At 40.2% G+C, this 16,331-nt stretch overlaps 1 protein-coding gene across 1 annotated transcript in view; it reads left to right on the top strand.

Moving 5' to 3' along the window:
- The window catches only part of IRF7 (interferon regulatory factor 7), a 43,223-nt gene extending 27,182 nt beyond the window's left edge, over positions 1–16,041 (top strand). Inside the window, exons 12-13 of the mRNA XM_075837587.1 lie at positions 2,078–2,187; positions 13,160–16,041. Of these exons, the coding sequence (XP_075693702.1) occupies positions 2,078–2,187; positions 13,160–13,327 (278 nt within the window). The 3' untranslated portion in view covers positions 13,328–16,041. The remainder of the gene's footprint in view (positions 1–2,077; positions 2,188–13,159) is intronic.
- The last annotated feature ends 290 nt before the right edge of the window (positions 16,042–16,331 follow it).

The raw sequence follows: 16,331 nt of genomic DNA, 5'->3' as shown, positions 1-16,331 counted from the left end.
TCATGAACTTTACTTTTTTTTGCCACAATCACTTTAGAGACTTTCTGTGCAGTGGTGAAATATAACTTATTTTTAAGCAGAGTCATGCAGGGGTGTCGCTTTTAGTCAGAAAAGTACCTGTAGCCAAAATGGCGCACTGGATGAAATAGTTCATCATATAGTAGAATCAGCTACATATTTTTAACATTTTCAAAGTATAATGTGGTCGGCCAAATAACTGTTGATTGTTTATTAAAGGGGTCTGTACTATTTGTAAATTGTGCTCATTTTAAGTTAAGGCCCCATTACACCGGCCAATTTTGGCCGATGCAACGAGCGCCGATCAACGACACATCTCATTGATCGGCGCTCGTTTGCTCCTCTCACATTGAGCTAATATAGGGATGAGTGGTTGTTACTCCGATCGCTTGTCCCCAACAACGATAATATTTCAGTTTTTAAAAATGATACAATCAGCAGATGAACGAGCGTTTGTTCGTTCATCTGCTGATCGTTGCCCTGTTTACAACGAGCATTATATGAACACTTGTCTGCCAAATAATTGCCTAGTGTGAAACAAGTGGGCGTGGTAAAGAAAAGCGTATGACGCTGACCAGTCAGCGTCATACACTTCCCTTTATTCATGTCCAGCTTTATTCACAGCACAGCGTGATCTCGCGTTATCACGCTGTGGTGTCACTTCCTTCCGCAGTTCCTTCACCGGAGCGTCGGGAGAATGACCAGACATCGCCGCCAGCCAGGAGGCGGCTAGAGGCTATGTCTGGTCATTCTCCCGTCGCTCCAGTAAAGGAACTGTGGGAGGAAGTCCGGTCACATGCTGTGCTGTGACTAAAGCTGGACATGAATGAAGAGAAGTGTATGATGCTGATTGGTCACTAGGTTAAACTAAAAAAACACTCAGTTGGGCTTTTACAAAAAATTTGCATAAATGTTAAAATGCTCATAACTTTGTCCCTAATAAAGTTTTTCTTTAAAATAACACAGTAGTTTACAACATAGCGCCTATTAGATTCGATAGTAGATAGGGAATTCTGAAACTGGTGATAGAGCCTCGTTAAAGCCGTAATCGGGGATGACATTTTTTTTGTTTTTTTGTAACAGAAATATGATGGAGATTTAATATAATCCCATTCACCAATATAATGTATTTAAAAACTCGGGCCCATTCGCCCCCTGAGCTTCTGCTGTGTAAACATTGCAGCCGCAGGTCATTTTTTACAAGCCCAGGTCCGTATATTGTACAGAGTGCTTACATGCTTACTCCTCACATGACTGCAACCTCCAATAGATTTACAGGGTCATGTGACCACTTTTTGGATTGCTCTGTACTGGGCATTTCTTACAGTAATATACTGAATAACTGTGAATTCTACAGCCACGGGCACAGCTACAGCGGGTGCAAAGGTAGTAGTAGCACCCGTAATCTGGAGACTGAGAGGGCCCAAATGCCCCAATTCCACATAAGTATACAATACCATTGTCAATGTAACATGATGGGTTGGGGCCCTGCTAAAGCAAAATCGCTTGTTGGCCTCTCCCCAGGCACCCAGGGCACATGCCTCGGTAGCCCCCCCCCCCCCCCCTTAGCAACACACCTGAGACCTGGGGCTTCAAGTCTCGTTTCTGGCTACAGTTCTCTAAATCCCTTCTCGTGTCCAGGAAGAAGATGAGGGGTAGGCAGAAAAGGCAGCTATCTATGGTACTACTGTCTTCCCTGCCCAGGGGGCTCTTGATGAAACATTCACACTGTACCTCATGCTGATCACAAAGAAAGATGCGGCTATCAACTAAGCTATTCGATTCTTTCCATCAGACGTTGATGTCTCACACAGATAGATAGATAGATAGATAGATAGATAGATAGATAGATAGATAGATAGATAGATAGATAGATAGATAGATAGATAGATAGATAGATAGATAGATAGATAGATAGATAGATAGATAGATAGATAGATAGATAGATCAGATTTCAGCTCTGATTTTTAAGAGGCCATTTGGTCTCCATTAACAACTACTACTTTTCCTTTGCCCCAGTTTTGATTTATCTCTTTGTTCTTGTTCTTTTTGTATTCAGAGTTAAAAGCTTACAAGTCCCACAGAAGCTCCTCACCAGACTACACGATATATATGACATTTGGGCAGAGTCTGTTTGAGCCCGTCATGAAGAAACTTGTTCTAGTAAAGGTGAGTGCACATTTGTAAAGGATTCCTACCCTCTGACTACGTTTGCCGTTGCACTGTGTAATAACCGGGTTCATGACATTATTCCTGCTGTTCTTTCTTTATTGTGATCTGAGGTGAGGGACCAGTCATGTTCTGCTCTGCCCTCTAGTGAGTAGTTTAACCCCTAGTGAGCACCAATACACCTTTTCATGGTGATCACTAAGGGGCCCTATTCTGATGCATAAGACTTTTTTACAGCGCATCAGAATAAGCCCGTCACGGGTGTCCCGCTGTGGGAGGGGCTGGTGCTCGGCTGTCTGATGACAGCTAGGCTCCTGCTCTAACGGCCATGTTCACAATTAACTCCAATCGCAGCCGTTCAACCGCTTATATGCCGCGGTCAATAGCGACTGCATCATCTAAGTCATTTACAGAGGGAGGGGGCTCCCTCTGTCACTCTTTGGTGGCTCGCAAATGCGATCGCAGACTGACAATGGGTTGCCATGGCAGCGAGGGGCCATGGCTATATGCCTATTAGGCCGTGCCAGAGACACGCGCTTAACTGAAATCTGTGGCAAGTCCGCTGTGTTTTCTGCAACGTCTGAATTACTTGTCAAATATGCAAATGTTGGTGCAGATTCGTTGCGTAATTGCCCCAAATCTGAACCAACATTTGCAGCGGAAAAACTCTCAACGTGCCCTCAGGGAGACAGCACTATTCAGGTCGGTAAACCAATTCACCTTATATGACCTAGTGACAGGTCCTCTTTAATTAAAAACAGTGCACAATAAAAAATAATAAAACAAGTTTTACCATAAAAAGTTGTTTTATTTAGTCAAAGTGTAAAAAAAAAAAAAAGTACTGTCGCAATTTGAATGACCTGAACAATATTGTTAACGTTATTGAAACTGCAAGATTAACACTGTAAATTTAATAAAGGTTAATCAAAAAGTCCCATGTACCCCAAAATGGTACCAATGAAATAGAAATCTCATCGTCCAAAAATCAAGCTCATATATGGCTGCATCAACGGAAAAATAACAAAGTTATGACCCTTGGAATGTGAAAATGCAAAAACTAATTATTTCCTTTTACGTGGCAGCCGTTAATGGGAAGTATGGAGCGGGCTAATGTGCTGAGAGCACTCCATACTTAGCGGGTGTTGGCTGTGTAACACAGCCGACACCTTACTGCAATGGGCGGAATCGAAGTGATCTTTGATTCCGCCTGTTTAACCCCCGCCCATTTAACCCCTAATGGACGGAACGTATTTCGGCCGCAGGTCCCAGACCGAACACACTGCAGGGAGCCGGGCTCCTAGCATCATAGTTATGTACGATGCTAGGAGTCCCTGCCTCGCTGCAGGACAACTGTCCCGTACTGTAATCATGTTTTCAGTACGGGACAGTAGTTCCACGGAGAGGCAGGGACTCCTAGCGTCATACATAACTATAATGCTAGGAGCCCGGCTCCCTGCAGTGTGTTCGGTCCGGGACTTGCGGCTGAAATACGTTCCGTCCATTACGGACGTAACATGCTCGTGTGAACCCAGCCTTAGGGTATGTTCACACGCACTGTTTTCAGACAAATTACGCCTGAAAAACTGCTCCATTACGCCTACAAACATCTGTGCAAAAGCAGTAAAGAATAAAAACACAATGGGTTTTACGGTGTTCTGTTCCCACGAGGTGTTATTTTACTCGTCGCTTTCAAAATATGGCGCGTAAAAAGACGCCCGCGAAAAAGAAGTGCATGTCACTTCTTGGGACGTTTTTTGATCCGTTTTTCATTGACTCCATTGAAAAACAGCTCCAATAACGTCCGTAAAATACGCCGCGAAAAACGCGAGTTGCTACAAAAACGTCTGAAAATCAGGAGCTGTTTTTGCCTGAAAACAGCTCTGTATTTTCAGATGTTTTTGGTTACTGCGTGTGAACATACACTTAGCGTAAGGACACACTGAGAGGCCCTGACACGGTCGCAACGCGGCCAACAACCACGCTGGCACTATCTAGGCGTGGCTGTCAAATACCTTGTTAAGAGGTATTGTGGTTTCATGCTCATGTGCACTGCTCCTCCATTCATTCTCTATGGGAGTGCAGGAGATAGCATATTTTTTTGGTCACCTCATCTCCCTAAAAAAATGGAATAAAAAGTGATCAAAAAGTCACATGTACCCAAAATAATACCAATAAAAACTACAGTTCGCCCCGCAAAAAATAAGCCATAACACTGCTAAATCGGCAGAGAAATAAAAAGTTATGGCTCTCAGAATATGGCAACACAATTTTTTTTTCCAGTTTCCCAGTACATTATATGGTACATTAAATGCTACCATGAAAAATTACAACTTGACCTGCAAAAAACAAACCCTCATATGGCTATGTCGACGAAAATATAAAATGTTGTGAATTTTGGAAGGCTAAGAGGATAAAACAAAAATGAAAAAATTAAAATTGGCCGTGTCATTTAAGGGGTTAAAAGGGTGTTTATTGTGCAAAAGCAGTAAAACATAAAAACATATACTTATTTGGTATCGCCATCATCATATCAACCCATAGAATACAGGTTAGATGTTATTTACACCGCACGGTGAACGGAGTAAATTAAAAACGCAAAAAATATTGGAGGAAAGCTTTTTTTTCTATATTTTGCCAGAAAAAAAAGTTTATAAAAGTTCATCACTAAACTACATGTACCTCAAAATGGTGCCACTAAAAAATACAACTCATCCCACAAATAAGCATACACTCATACAGCTATGTTGATGGGAAAAATATGCTCTGCTCTGGGACTCCACTACTGCAGTCGACGTCACTGTCCATATATGGACAGTGACTTCAGGGGTTTCCTATCACTGGAGTCCCCGAGCAGAGCATATATGGACAGTGACAGTGACGTTGGCAGCACAACTCACCGGGTTTGAACGGCACCATTTAGTACCGAATTTTTTATTAAAGTACATTAGTAAGTGACTTCTTCTTACATAAAAATATTGGTCCCCAGATAAACCCTTTAATATTATCCCATTTACCAATATAATGTATTTTCCCGGCATGTATGTCAAATGGAAATCATAAATCCAGTGTGAACATAGCCCTACATGTATGTTTTCTCATAATCTTTTTAGTGCTATCACTGCTATCTTACCTACTTACCATAGAGTTAGATTCCAATGCTTTAATATTAGCAGGGCCATTTTTAGAGGGAGGTAAACTACCCAGTGCCCCAATTTTATAGGGGCTCACCAAGAACAGGACTCCTAGGAGCAACTTGAATTTACCATTGACCCTTTAAAAGCCACCAGGGTATGTAAAACTGACCTTTTTAGTGCCTTAGACAACCAGTGAATTTACAATGAACCTTTTTACTACCCTCATCCACCAGTCATTTTGAAATCTAAAAATGATAAGTTGATAATGTGGCAAGGGAGTGGGGGTGCTTGTTGCCCAGGGCCAGAGGCGTAGCTAGGGGGGCAAAACATATCTGAATGGGCCCCAACCCAGTGGGCCCCCCTAACCCATGTTTACAACTGAAGAGGCGCATTCTAATTATATACCAGACATCATTTCTGTATATAACCCCCATCATTTCTGTATATAACCCCCATCATCCCTGTATATACCAGCCATCATGCCTGTATATAACCCCTATCATCTCTGTATATACCAGCCTGGCTAGTATATACAGGTAAGATGGGGTTGTAAACAGGGATGATGTGGGTTATATAAGGGGATGATGGCTGGTATACACAGGGATGATGGGGGTTAATGCAGGGATGATGGCTGGACTACCCATCATCTTTCTATATAACAACCATAATTCCTGTATATAACAACCATCATTCCTGTATATAAACCCCATCATCCCAGTATATACCAGCCAGGCTACCCCTGCCGTATAGGTTTGTATGGCGTAAAACTACTGCTCCCAGCATGACCCGAACAATGGTAAGGATATGCTGGGAGTTGCTGTTTCACCCATCATCTCGCTGCAGATCATACTGTGACTACAGTACTGATTAGAGGCAGAATAAATATTTACATTAAGTGACTCACCGGTGACGTCTTTTCAGATTCTAGTTGTTCTTATTCTCTTTTCTTCTCCATCTGGTCCAGACCTCTATGATGACTTCTCCAAGCCACGGCCTATTTCTGCAGTTTGCCACTTAAATGTCTTCAGCTTCTCATTTTTCAAACATTTCTGCGCCTATAAACAAAGATAAAATTCTCATGGTGTCACACACTATGCCCCTATATATAAAAGCACCATACACGGCACCTCTAATTATAATAGCACAATACACTGTGTCCCCGATTATAATAGCCCCATACACGGTGTCCCTGATTATAATAGCACCATACGCTGTCTCCCTGATTATAATAGCACCATACACTGTGTCCCTGATTATAATAGCGCCATACACTGTGCCCCTGATTAGAATCGAACCACACACTGTCCCTGATTATAATAGCACCATACACACACACACAGTGCTCCCTGTAGCTAGAGCCCCCTGTAGATAGTACCCACATACAACCCCTTGTAGATAGTGCCCCCCCATAGAGCCCACTGTAGACAGTGGCCCAAATATACTCACCTTGATCCCATCCCCGAGTCGTCCTGTGTCAATGCAGGCCTGCTCTCTTCTGAGCAGGTCTGCTGGGGCTGAACGACGCTTGCGTTGTTGAAGGGCGCTGATTGGCAGACCAGAATGACTTGCCCCGCCAATCAGCGCCTTTCAACAACAAAAGCGCTAGCGTCGTTGAAAGGTGCTGATTGGCGGGGCAAGCGGCAAGTCATTCTGCCCTGCCAATCAGCTTAATTTTTAGGCGCTGAATTCAGCGCTTATGCATGTAATTGTATCTGCGTCCTATAGACGCAGGTACAATTAGTGCAGGAGGGGATGGTGACAGCCGGTTTCAGTCGCGCTGCCGCCCCCTTAGACAGGCAGCAGGCCGCCAAGTGTGGCGTGGCCATGGCAGGGGCAGCGGGAGTGGCGGTCATGGCGGGGGCGGTCCAGTGGCCCGCCTGCCCCTTCTAGCTACGCTACTGCCCAGGGCCCTATTTTCTATAAAACCATAAGTATTAGAGTGCAATAAAATACTAGTCATAATTGTTTTACCCCCTTCTCGCCCTGTGCTGTAATAGTACATTGCGGCTCACAGTTAGTTAACGGGAGCCATCGTACTCTTACGACGCTGTAATGGAGCTGAGCCGGTACCATCACTTAAAGGGTGTTGGTTGCAATATACAGCTGACACCATGCGCTAACCGATTGATGACAACTAAATTTCCATCCATTTAACCCCTCAGATGCCGCTCTCAAAAGTTGACTGCGGCATCTAAGTGGTTAGACAGAGGAGGGGTGCTACCACGCTACACCATCGGTGCCCTGCAATCGGAGGGTGCTGATGGGTTGCTAATGCAGCCAGGGACCTATTTATGGCCCCCGGGTCTGCCATATAGGGAGACCTATTAAGCCCTGCAAGAGGTAGGACCTAATAGATTGCAGTTTTACACTGACACATAAAATACATTGCAATACAGAAGTACTGCAATCTATTATACAAGCAATCAAAGTTAGATGTTCAAGTCCCATAGTAGGAATAAAAAAAAAGGTTTTTGAAAAATATGTATACTGTATAAGTAAAATAAAAATAAAAAATCCCCGTATTTTCCCCTACAAAGCCGTTTATTTGGGAAAAAAGTGAAAAAACTAAACACATTTGGTATATCCACATTCGTAACGACACGTACAATAACATGAACACAATATTTATCCCACGGTTAAGGCTGTAAAACAGAAAAAAATATATATTTAAAAGACAATGCTAAAAATGTTATTTTTTTGGACAATTCTGCATTCCAAAAAAACTGAATAAATAGTAAAAAAAAAAGTATGTACTCCAAAATAGTACCAATAAAAGCTACAACTCGTTCAAAATAAACAAACAAGCCCTCCTGGAGCTGAATTGATGGAAAAGTCAAAATAACATGGACTTTGAATGCAGAAAAAAAAAAAGAAAATTTCTGAAAAAAATGTGTTTTTATTGGGCATAAGAGGAAAAACGTAAGAAATTTATATAAATTTGGTATTGCTGTAATTGTAGCGACCTACAAAGTAAAGTTATGTCATTTATATTGCATGGTGAACTATGTAAAGACAAAACCTAAAAAAAATTGCAAAATTCTCGTCGTCCCCCCGACAAAAATGAAACAAAAGTTTATAAAAGTTATACAATACACTATATGTACTACAAAATGTTGCATTTATATAGCTACTTTGATGAAAATAAAAACAGTTAAGGCTTTTGGAACGTGGGGATGAGAAAACGTAAAAAAAAATCGCTGCATCCTTTGGTCCTTGAGGGGTTAAACTTCTTCATTGGCTGATACAAAAATGTGGGTTTCTGATTTTAGATATAGCTCTTTATCTGTGTTTATCTTGGTTGTTTCCATTGAATATTTAGTCATTTCTTCCATTCAAGCATTTTCCAAGCAATCAGAGTGCAGTTTCCATAATGACCCCAATCTTACGTTAGAACATCTGGCAGGACAGAATGTAGAGTGGACATTGACTTACAGAAGACCGGCATTGATATTAACTCAACAGAATGTGATTCAGCAATTTTTCCATGATTTTTTCATTTACAAAATATTTTTTTTTTTTAAATTTGGTCTACTGCTCGTCAACCCAAACATTTGATATATCAGTGATCTATATAGTGTTCACTTACCATATATGTGGATTACACATGTCCTTTTCTTAGGAGAAGAGTTAAGAACGGTCGAGCCGAGGTCTCCTCACAAGTGAAAACGTTTAATGCTTTGAAAATGATCCTTGTTGTCTGAATTTATATATCTTTGGTTGTGTTAAGTTTCACTTTCCAATTCCTGGGTTAGGATCAACCTGCTTACTCCTTCCCCTTATATGTCCCAGCAGAACAGTTTAGCTGGTCGGACTTTGAGTCATGTCTATTGCTGAGAAAATGAAATGACTTATGTTGTCATCTGCCGATGGGAACAAGTGGTCCCAATATGATCCTAATGTTAAAAAATTAAAACAAGAAGTTTGGTCTCTGCCTGGAAACCCATCTATAACACATTATTCATAACATTTATTATTTATAACATATAATTATTATTATTATAGCTCGTCACATGAACCCTATCACTCAAATATCAAAATGAATTAATTAATTATAAGATGTATATGGGAGGTATGGAGACAGCCAGGACCCGTGACTCTCTTAGGGACTGTTCACATCAGCATTCGGTTTCCGTTGATGGGTTCCATCAGACCTTCCTTTTTTTGGAGGAACCCATCAACGGAAAGGAAAACGGAAACCATAGCTTCCCTTTGCATTACCATTGATTTCAATGGTAATGCTTCCGTTGCTAATGGCTTCCATTTTGTCTCCGTTCCGTAAGGTTTCCGTTTTTTTTTACGGAAACAATAGCACAGTCCTACAAGCAGCAGTTTCCTTCTCCTCTAGCTGGGCTGCACAATACATATCTTATTTAATGGCTGATATCTAAAACTATTCTGGGTTGAGTAAAGTTCAGGCTCCTGGTAAAAGTGAGAAAAATACTTCACCTTATTTGCGTTTCGCTGATTCGTCACCCATTGGAAGGCATTGGAGAAATAACTCTCCAATTAATTCACCAGCTTTGAGATTTGCTTTTGGTGAATTTAGGAGAAAAATAGGGGAACCGATTCTTCCATTGTACTCTATGGAGCAGGCAAAACAGGAGAATTGATTATCTCATTCCTAATACTGGCCAGATCTGAGCACAAGGCTCCACTATAGAATCAGCCCCACCCCCTCTCGCAGTTGGTATCTCGCAGTGAAGAACGGAATCTCATCAGATGTGGACCTCACTCTGCTGAAATGAAAGTAAAACAAGTGACAAGTAATACTGAGAGAAATCCTCTGTTTTGCTATATGTTACACAAAGCAGTTTATATATATTTTACGTTTTACCGCTGTTATACAATAATTTACAGCAGTATGGTGCATAAAATATTTAGCGCAAAGGAGACGCACAAACCTATATTATTAAAAAAAATAACTAGCATCAGGGATTACTTGTCCTATATAATACCCCCCTTTAACGCGCTATTATGAGCAGGCAACAATTGAAAGCCTACCTTAGTGATAATACCCGCTGCCCACCTCCTGAGGATCCCAATTATGAAAGGTTATATAAGATCAGGCTGTTTATTCTTAAATTCACCGAAATTTACACTCCAGAAAAAACACAACGGCTGCAAGTCCCTCGTAAGTTTTAAAGGGAGGCTCCACTTCTGTCAATACCTCCCAAACAAAGGGGCCCGGTACAGAATAAAAATGTGCAAGTTGTGCGAGAGTAACACCGGCTACACACACTGATTTAGAATTTATGATAAAAAGGATTACAAATTGAATACTCCAGAGTGCCCCCCTTCCTCCCTGGGTATCGGCGGCAAAATGGGTTTTGGGTTCTTAAAAACCCCGGAACTTCGACAGATATATCAAGTCTACATAGACAATTTTTATAACAGCATCCCTCTACAGAAGCACCTTATATCAAGATTTAAAGTGGCCTTTGGTACAATAGGAAAAAAAATCAAAAGGGCTTCACCAAAACCCAGCCGGGCAGATCTTGCCATGAAGATGGAGCAGAGCAGTCTGCAGAGAATATATCCTGCTAGTCAAATATATATTTCAGCTCATTACTCCACTGCCAAGCCTGCCTGCATACTAGATTATAAACCGCTTCATGGGGGAAGTGTATCTATCTGTTCAAGATATAAAGCCCTATAGTGAAATGTGAAAAGTAAGACCTGACAAAAAGAACTGGCAGTCCACCTTACCCAAACGGCATTGTATAATGCGTTTGTAGCATCCAGATAGTCGCAATATCTTCCTCCAATTTCAGGATAACATTATCAAGGCTCTTATATCTAGTGACCCACAAGGGGAGGGCACAGTTTTGAGAATTTACAGCTGATGTAGTATCCCAAACCAGTAAAATAGCAAGCCCGTTAAGAAAAGGAGACCCCAGTAAAAATGCCCGGTGTTTACTAAAAGAGGCATCAGAAAGGACACCATCCACCAATGCGAGACGTGGTCCCCTAAGCCAGGCCTATATTATTTTTATTTATACATTCATTCATTTAACATTCTGGCCATTCTAAATTTATTTTAAAAGCTGAGTAATTTTACTTTCATATATTTTTGCCCACTCACTAAAATTTTAAAACACCCCCTCAAACAAAACTAAAAATTCCTACTATACCCTATACCTTGATAAATACAGATCGGTGTCACTTTATAATTAGTCATATTAAATTGGAATATTTGTATAATCCAACTTAGATGTGATAGATATTAGCTGGATCCTGTGTGTCTCAGCTGAGCTATCAGTTCAACTGACCTGATGGAATTGCCTTTGATGGAAAGATACAGCTTCTATGTATTCAGGATACATAGAAGCTGTATCTTAAAAAGTAAAAAAAATAAAATATGAAAAATCAATTCAAACGTTTTTGCAAATTACTTAAAGGGTAACTAAACGTTCAACAAACTTCTGACATGTCATAGTGACATGTCAGAAGTTTTGATAGGTGGGGGTCCAAGTACTGAGACCCCCACCAATCGCTAAAACTAAGCGGCAGAAGATTAGTTTCTGTTCGGCTTTTTCCGGAAATCGATGTAGCGGAATATAGGCTCAGTTTCCTGACCCTTACATGTTTCGAACACAACTGTCCTTAGTCATAGCATACATTAGTAAGGCATTCTGCTCTATTTAGAAGACAATCGATCAATTCTGGGTGTTTCTAATAACTTGTCTATATAATACAATAACTGATCTGCTTAAGAAGTGCTTGTACACTTGTGATATAATATCAAACATAAATTTCAATAAATGTACTGTATAATAGATCAATTTCCAGCTGCACTATCCAGAACGCCTCCTCTAAACTCCTGTCCTTGTGTTTTTCTCCTAGCTCTAAGCCATGTATTGCCATTGTGAACTTCTAAGAAGTGTTGGCAGGAGATTGGAGGAGACACCTCCTTAACAGGGAGGTGTTTTGGATGGTTACATTTATGTTTGATATAATATCACAAGTGTACAAGCACTTTGTAAGCACATCAGTTATTATATTATGAACTTATATAGAGACAAGTCATATGACTATAGTCTTCAAAACGCGTAAGCGTCTGAAAGCCAAACCTGTACTTCATCTATACTTTTTAATGAGTTGCTAATAAAGAATTCTATCTTTACAAAAAGGTGCTAGATGATATTTTTTCCTTTTACCTTTACGGATTATCCTTGGAAGCCCCTAAGTTTATTTCCATAAGTCTGAAGGACTACAACACCAATAAGGGAAGCGTGTTTGCATTTTTTCTCTTTTTCTAGAGTCATTATTTCATACTAGGTACAGAGGGATCGCAAATAGTGTTATCAATCAATCAGAGTCAAACATGAAAATAACTATGAGCAGGAACAACAGGCTCTGTTCACATCTGTATCAAAGCCTTAGTCATATTTGACGAGAAGAATAGCTCAGCATGCAGCGCTATTCTTCCCACCAAGATGACGGATACCACAGCGGAACTCGACATGCCCCATTATAAGTCAATGGGCGCCGTTGGTGAACCTCGTGGGATGGATCCGACGCCCCATCAATTTTATTTTTATTTTTCTGCTCCTCTGATGGAACATAAAAACGGAATTGATGACGTAGATGTGAACTAAGTAAAGTATATATTCCACTATACTGTAACTGGCAGTTAGTGAAAGGTCCTAGGCAGACCATATACAAATAGAGCGCCCTCTACTCTGAGTGGCTGAACGGCCGCGCGCACTCTGCAGGTCTGCGGTGTGGTAAGTTTATAAGAGTTAGTTTTTTTTTGTATATTTCCGCACTATATAACGATGTTATACTACATTGAGATAGTATATATTCTTAGTAACGTCTTGTATTTTTATTTCCAGCTTGTTCCGAATCTGTGCTCATTCTTTCATCAAGTTGCACAGCAAAATGGTGCTTCATCGCTGCACTCAGAGCTCGTCAGTCTTCAGATCTCAAATGGAAGTTCCTTCAATAGCAGCGACCTTAATGTACCTTGTTTAATGGATCTTGAATTCCAAGATTTACTTTAAGGTGTTCCCATATTCACTAAAAGTTCTCATGCCTGTTATTTTTGTAGTAATGGGGCGAGTAATAATACTTTGTTGTCTTATGTTAAACTCTTTCTTTTTGTCTGTTCTGATTCCATTTCACTCTTAGGGCTTGTCCACATGTAGCGGAATTTCGACATATTTTCCGTCCAGACGAAAAATACGCAGCAGAATACAGTAGCAGCAAAGGGGGTGAGATTTAACAAATGTCATCCAGACGCTGCGTAAAATTTCCCACCAGAAATTCACCTGCGGTGCGTATTTTTTGCACTGCAGCATGTTAATTCCTGCTGTGGAAAGTGGAGGGAATTGCTGCGTTTTTCAGAGGAGATGTCGCCATCTCCCAACATTGAGGAATTGCTGCCGAAAATGTCTGCAGCAATTCCGTTACATGTGGACAAGCCCTTAAGCTACTAAACAGAAAGGCCTCATCCATAAAAACTGTTCTAAGAAAAGGTGTCAGTGTTGTCCACAGCAACCAATGAGATCACTTGCTCTAAGGCATCATGCACACAACCACTTCTGTTTTGCAGACCGTAAAATACGGATCATAGTGGCTTCTGTGTGCTGTCCATTGGGTGAGACGGACGTCAATCACAAACAAGAATAGGGCACGTTCTATAATTTTGCGGATCTGCAAAAAAAACTGATTATATGTGCATAGCCCCATAGAAATGAATGGTTCAGTATGCTATCAGCAAAAAAACTGGGGCTGTAAACCTTTTAACTATCTTAGACATAAGGTAAAATAGTGGGCCCCCCCACCCGCCCCACACACACTAGATTTGGCAACGTCCTGGTATGGACTATGTACCTGTCATAATGCTACCCCCTTGAGGAGGTATTGGAACTGTTTTCATGTGGCCTCATGGACAGTGCACTCCTGACAGAAGGGCTGTTGAAGCAGGTAGCGTGCTTTGCCATCTTTGGTCCTCCACTATTTAAGAGGCACTATTGGAAGCAGTCATAGAATTCTATACGTGAATATAGAATTGTATATTGAAAATCATGTAGATATTTTAACTTATTTTAAGCTAAATTGATTGCTCGATAACAAATATTAACTACATTGTATAGGAGGATTGTTGGTCTGCTAGTCTGTTCAACTACTTAAGGGATTGGACGCCTGGACAATTCCTCCTCAAATAGATCCTCCTTCCCCGCTATAAAACCCAGCAGTGGGCTAATAATGCCAGGGTTAGCTGGGGGTGGGCACACATTTCATGGCAGGGAAAATTTAGTATAACACTGCTCTAACGAATAGGCAACCATGAAATACATGATCGTCGTACAGAGCAAGCCAATTTTTGTAGCAGCTCTAGCCTTTGGTTTATAGAGGGGCATCCTAAGAGGAGGGCTCCCCTCTAAGAGGTCCATAAGCCCTCATTCTAATAAAACTTGTTAGTCTTGAAGGTGTTCTAATGTTGTGTATTGATATTATGTATACAGATTACATGATGAATGTGTCACCTAAGGTTTAAGGTAGGTCCTATAAATAACGATATAAACACCACCGCTACATAATTTACTCACACCACACAAGCAATTACTTCTTCATATAGACAAATATTCATCCAATGGAACTGAGTTGTATGCCATTTCTATTATCTATTCTGTATTGGAAAGAAATCACATTCAACTTTGTAATTATTACAAGAAAGCCACACAATTTTTGTGGTTAACATGAATCGCATGGAATTATTTTTTTTACCTGGGTAATTTGCATATACACTCTAGTTTTTTGTTACCTAAATGCATTTCATATGATATATAAACTGAATATGATGAATAAACCACACAATAAATAAAATATAGAAGAGATACATTTAAAGAGGACCTGTCAGCTTTCCTTATATGTCTGCTATAGTAAATATTGTGCTGTTACTCTGTTATTCCTCCTAGAAATGTATGAATTAACTGACAACTGGGTGTTACCATTCCCCTTGTCAAATGGGCTTGTCCCTACACAGTCTGAAACAGCGAGCACTGATTGGACTGTGTCAGACTGTGTAGGGACACACCCCCAACTGGCAACACCCAGATGTCAATTTATTCATAGATTTGTAAGAGGAATACAAGAGGAACAGCACAATGCAGAATTCAGAGAAAAGATGATCCACAATCGTTACTTTATAGGGAATACAAGTATTTACTAAAACAGACCGTAAGTACTGACTTATTTACTATAGGGCTACCATTTAAAATTTTAAGTAATACCGAGATCATCATTTTGCATGTAAGGGTCTCCTTGTATTGAAAGCATAGTTGAAAAAAGGTCTACCAATATGTACCAATAGAACATATGTTTGGCTAATAAAAGTATGTTTGCCCGCTTGCGTATATGTCACTAAATGCTCCTGGCACATATCCTAAGGACGCATCCCAGATGTGAACTGAGTCTAAAATTTGACACTCCCATGGGCTGGCTGATCAAAGTGTGTATGGTGCTAATACATATTGTACTAGACGCACATAGAAAGTAACTGAAATTGATCTAATTAATGTATTCGTTTTAGAAACTGCAACATAGCCACAGGTGACAAACTAGAGAAAAGAGGATTATATTTTATATAGATGACGTGTATTTTTGTATAAATATTCATTATTTAAGCCACATATCTTTTTTACATTTAAGCCATGTACACAATAAACCTACAAAAAAATGAGATTATAAATTTAAAAAAAAATGCATACATTCTGGTCTGTTCGTAAGTACAATAAACATTTGATGTATTATGTTTGCTGTAGATAAATAAATTATCATTGAAAGTGACTCTTGTTTTTAAATCTTTATTTAGTTCATAACTATTTCAACTACAACAAGCTTCATTCACACAGTGCAGATTTGGTCAGTATTTTGCATCTATATTTTTAAGCCAGAAACCAGGAGCGTATCAAGAAGAAATATAAGTATTTTCCTTATACTTTTTTTGTGTTTAAAGGCGTATTCAGCTTACAGCTAATAAATGATATTTTTTTAATAATA

This window comes from Rhinoderma darwinii, chromosome 9, assembly GCF_050947455.1.
Source record: "Rhinoderma darwinii isolate aRhiDar2 chromosome 9, aRhiDar2.hap1, whole genome shotgun sequence".
NCBI lineage: Eukaryota > Metazoa > Chordata > Amphibia > Anura > Rhinodermatidae > Rhinoderma > Rhinoderma darwinii.
This window is presented reverse-complemented; position numbering and strand designations above follow the sequence as displayed.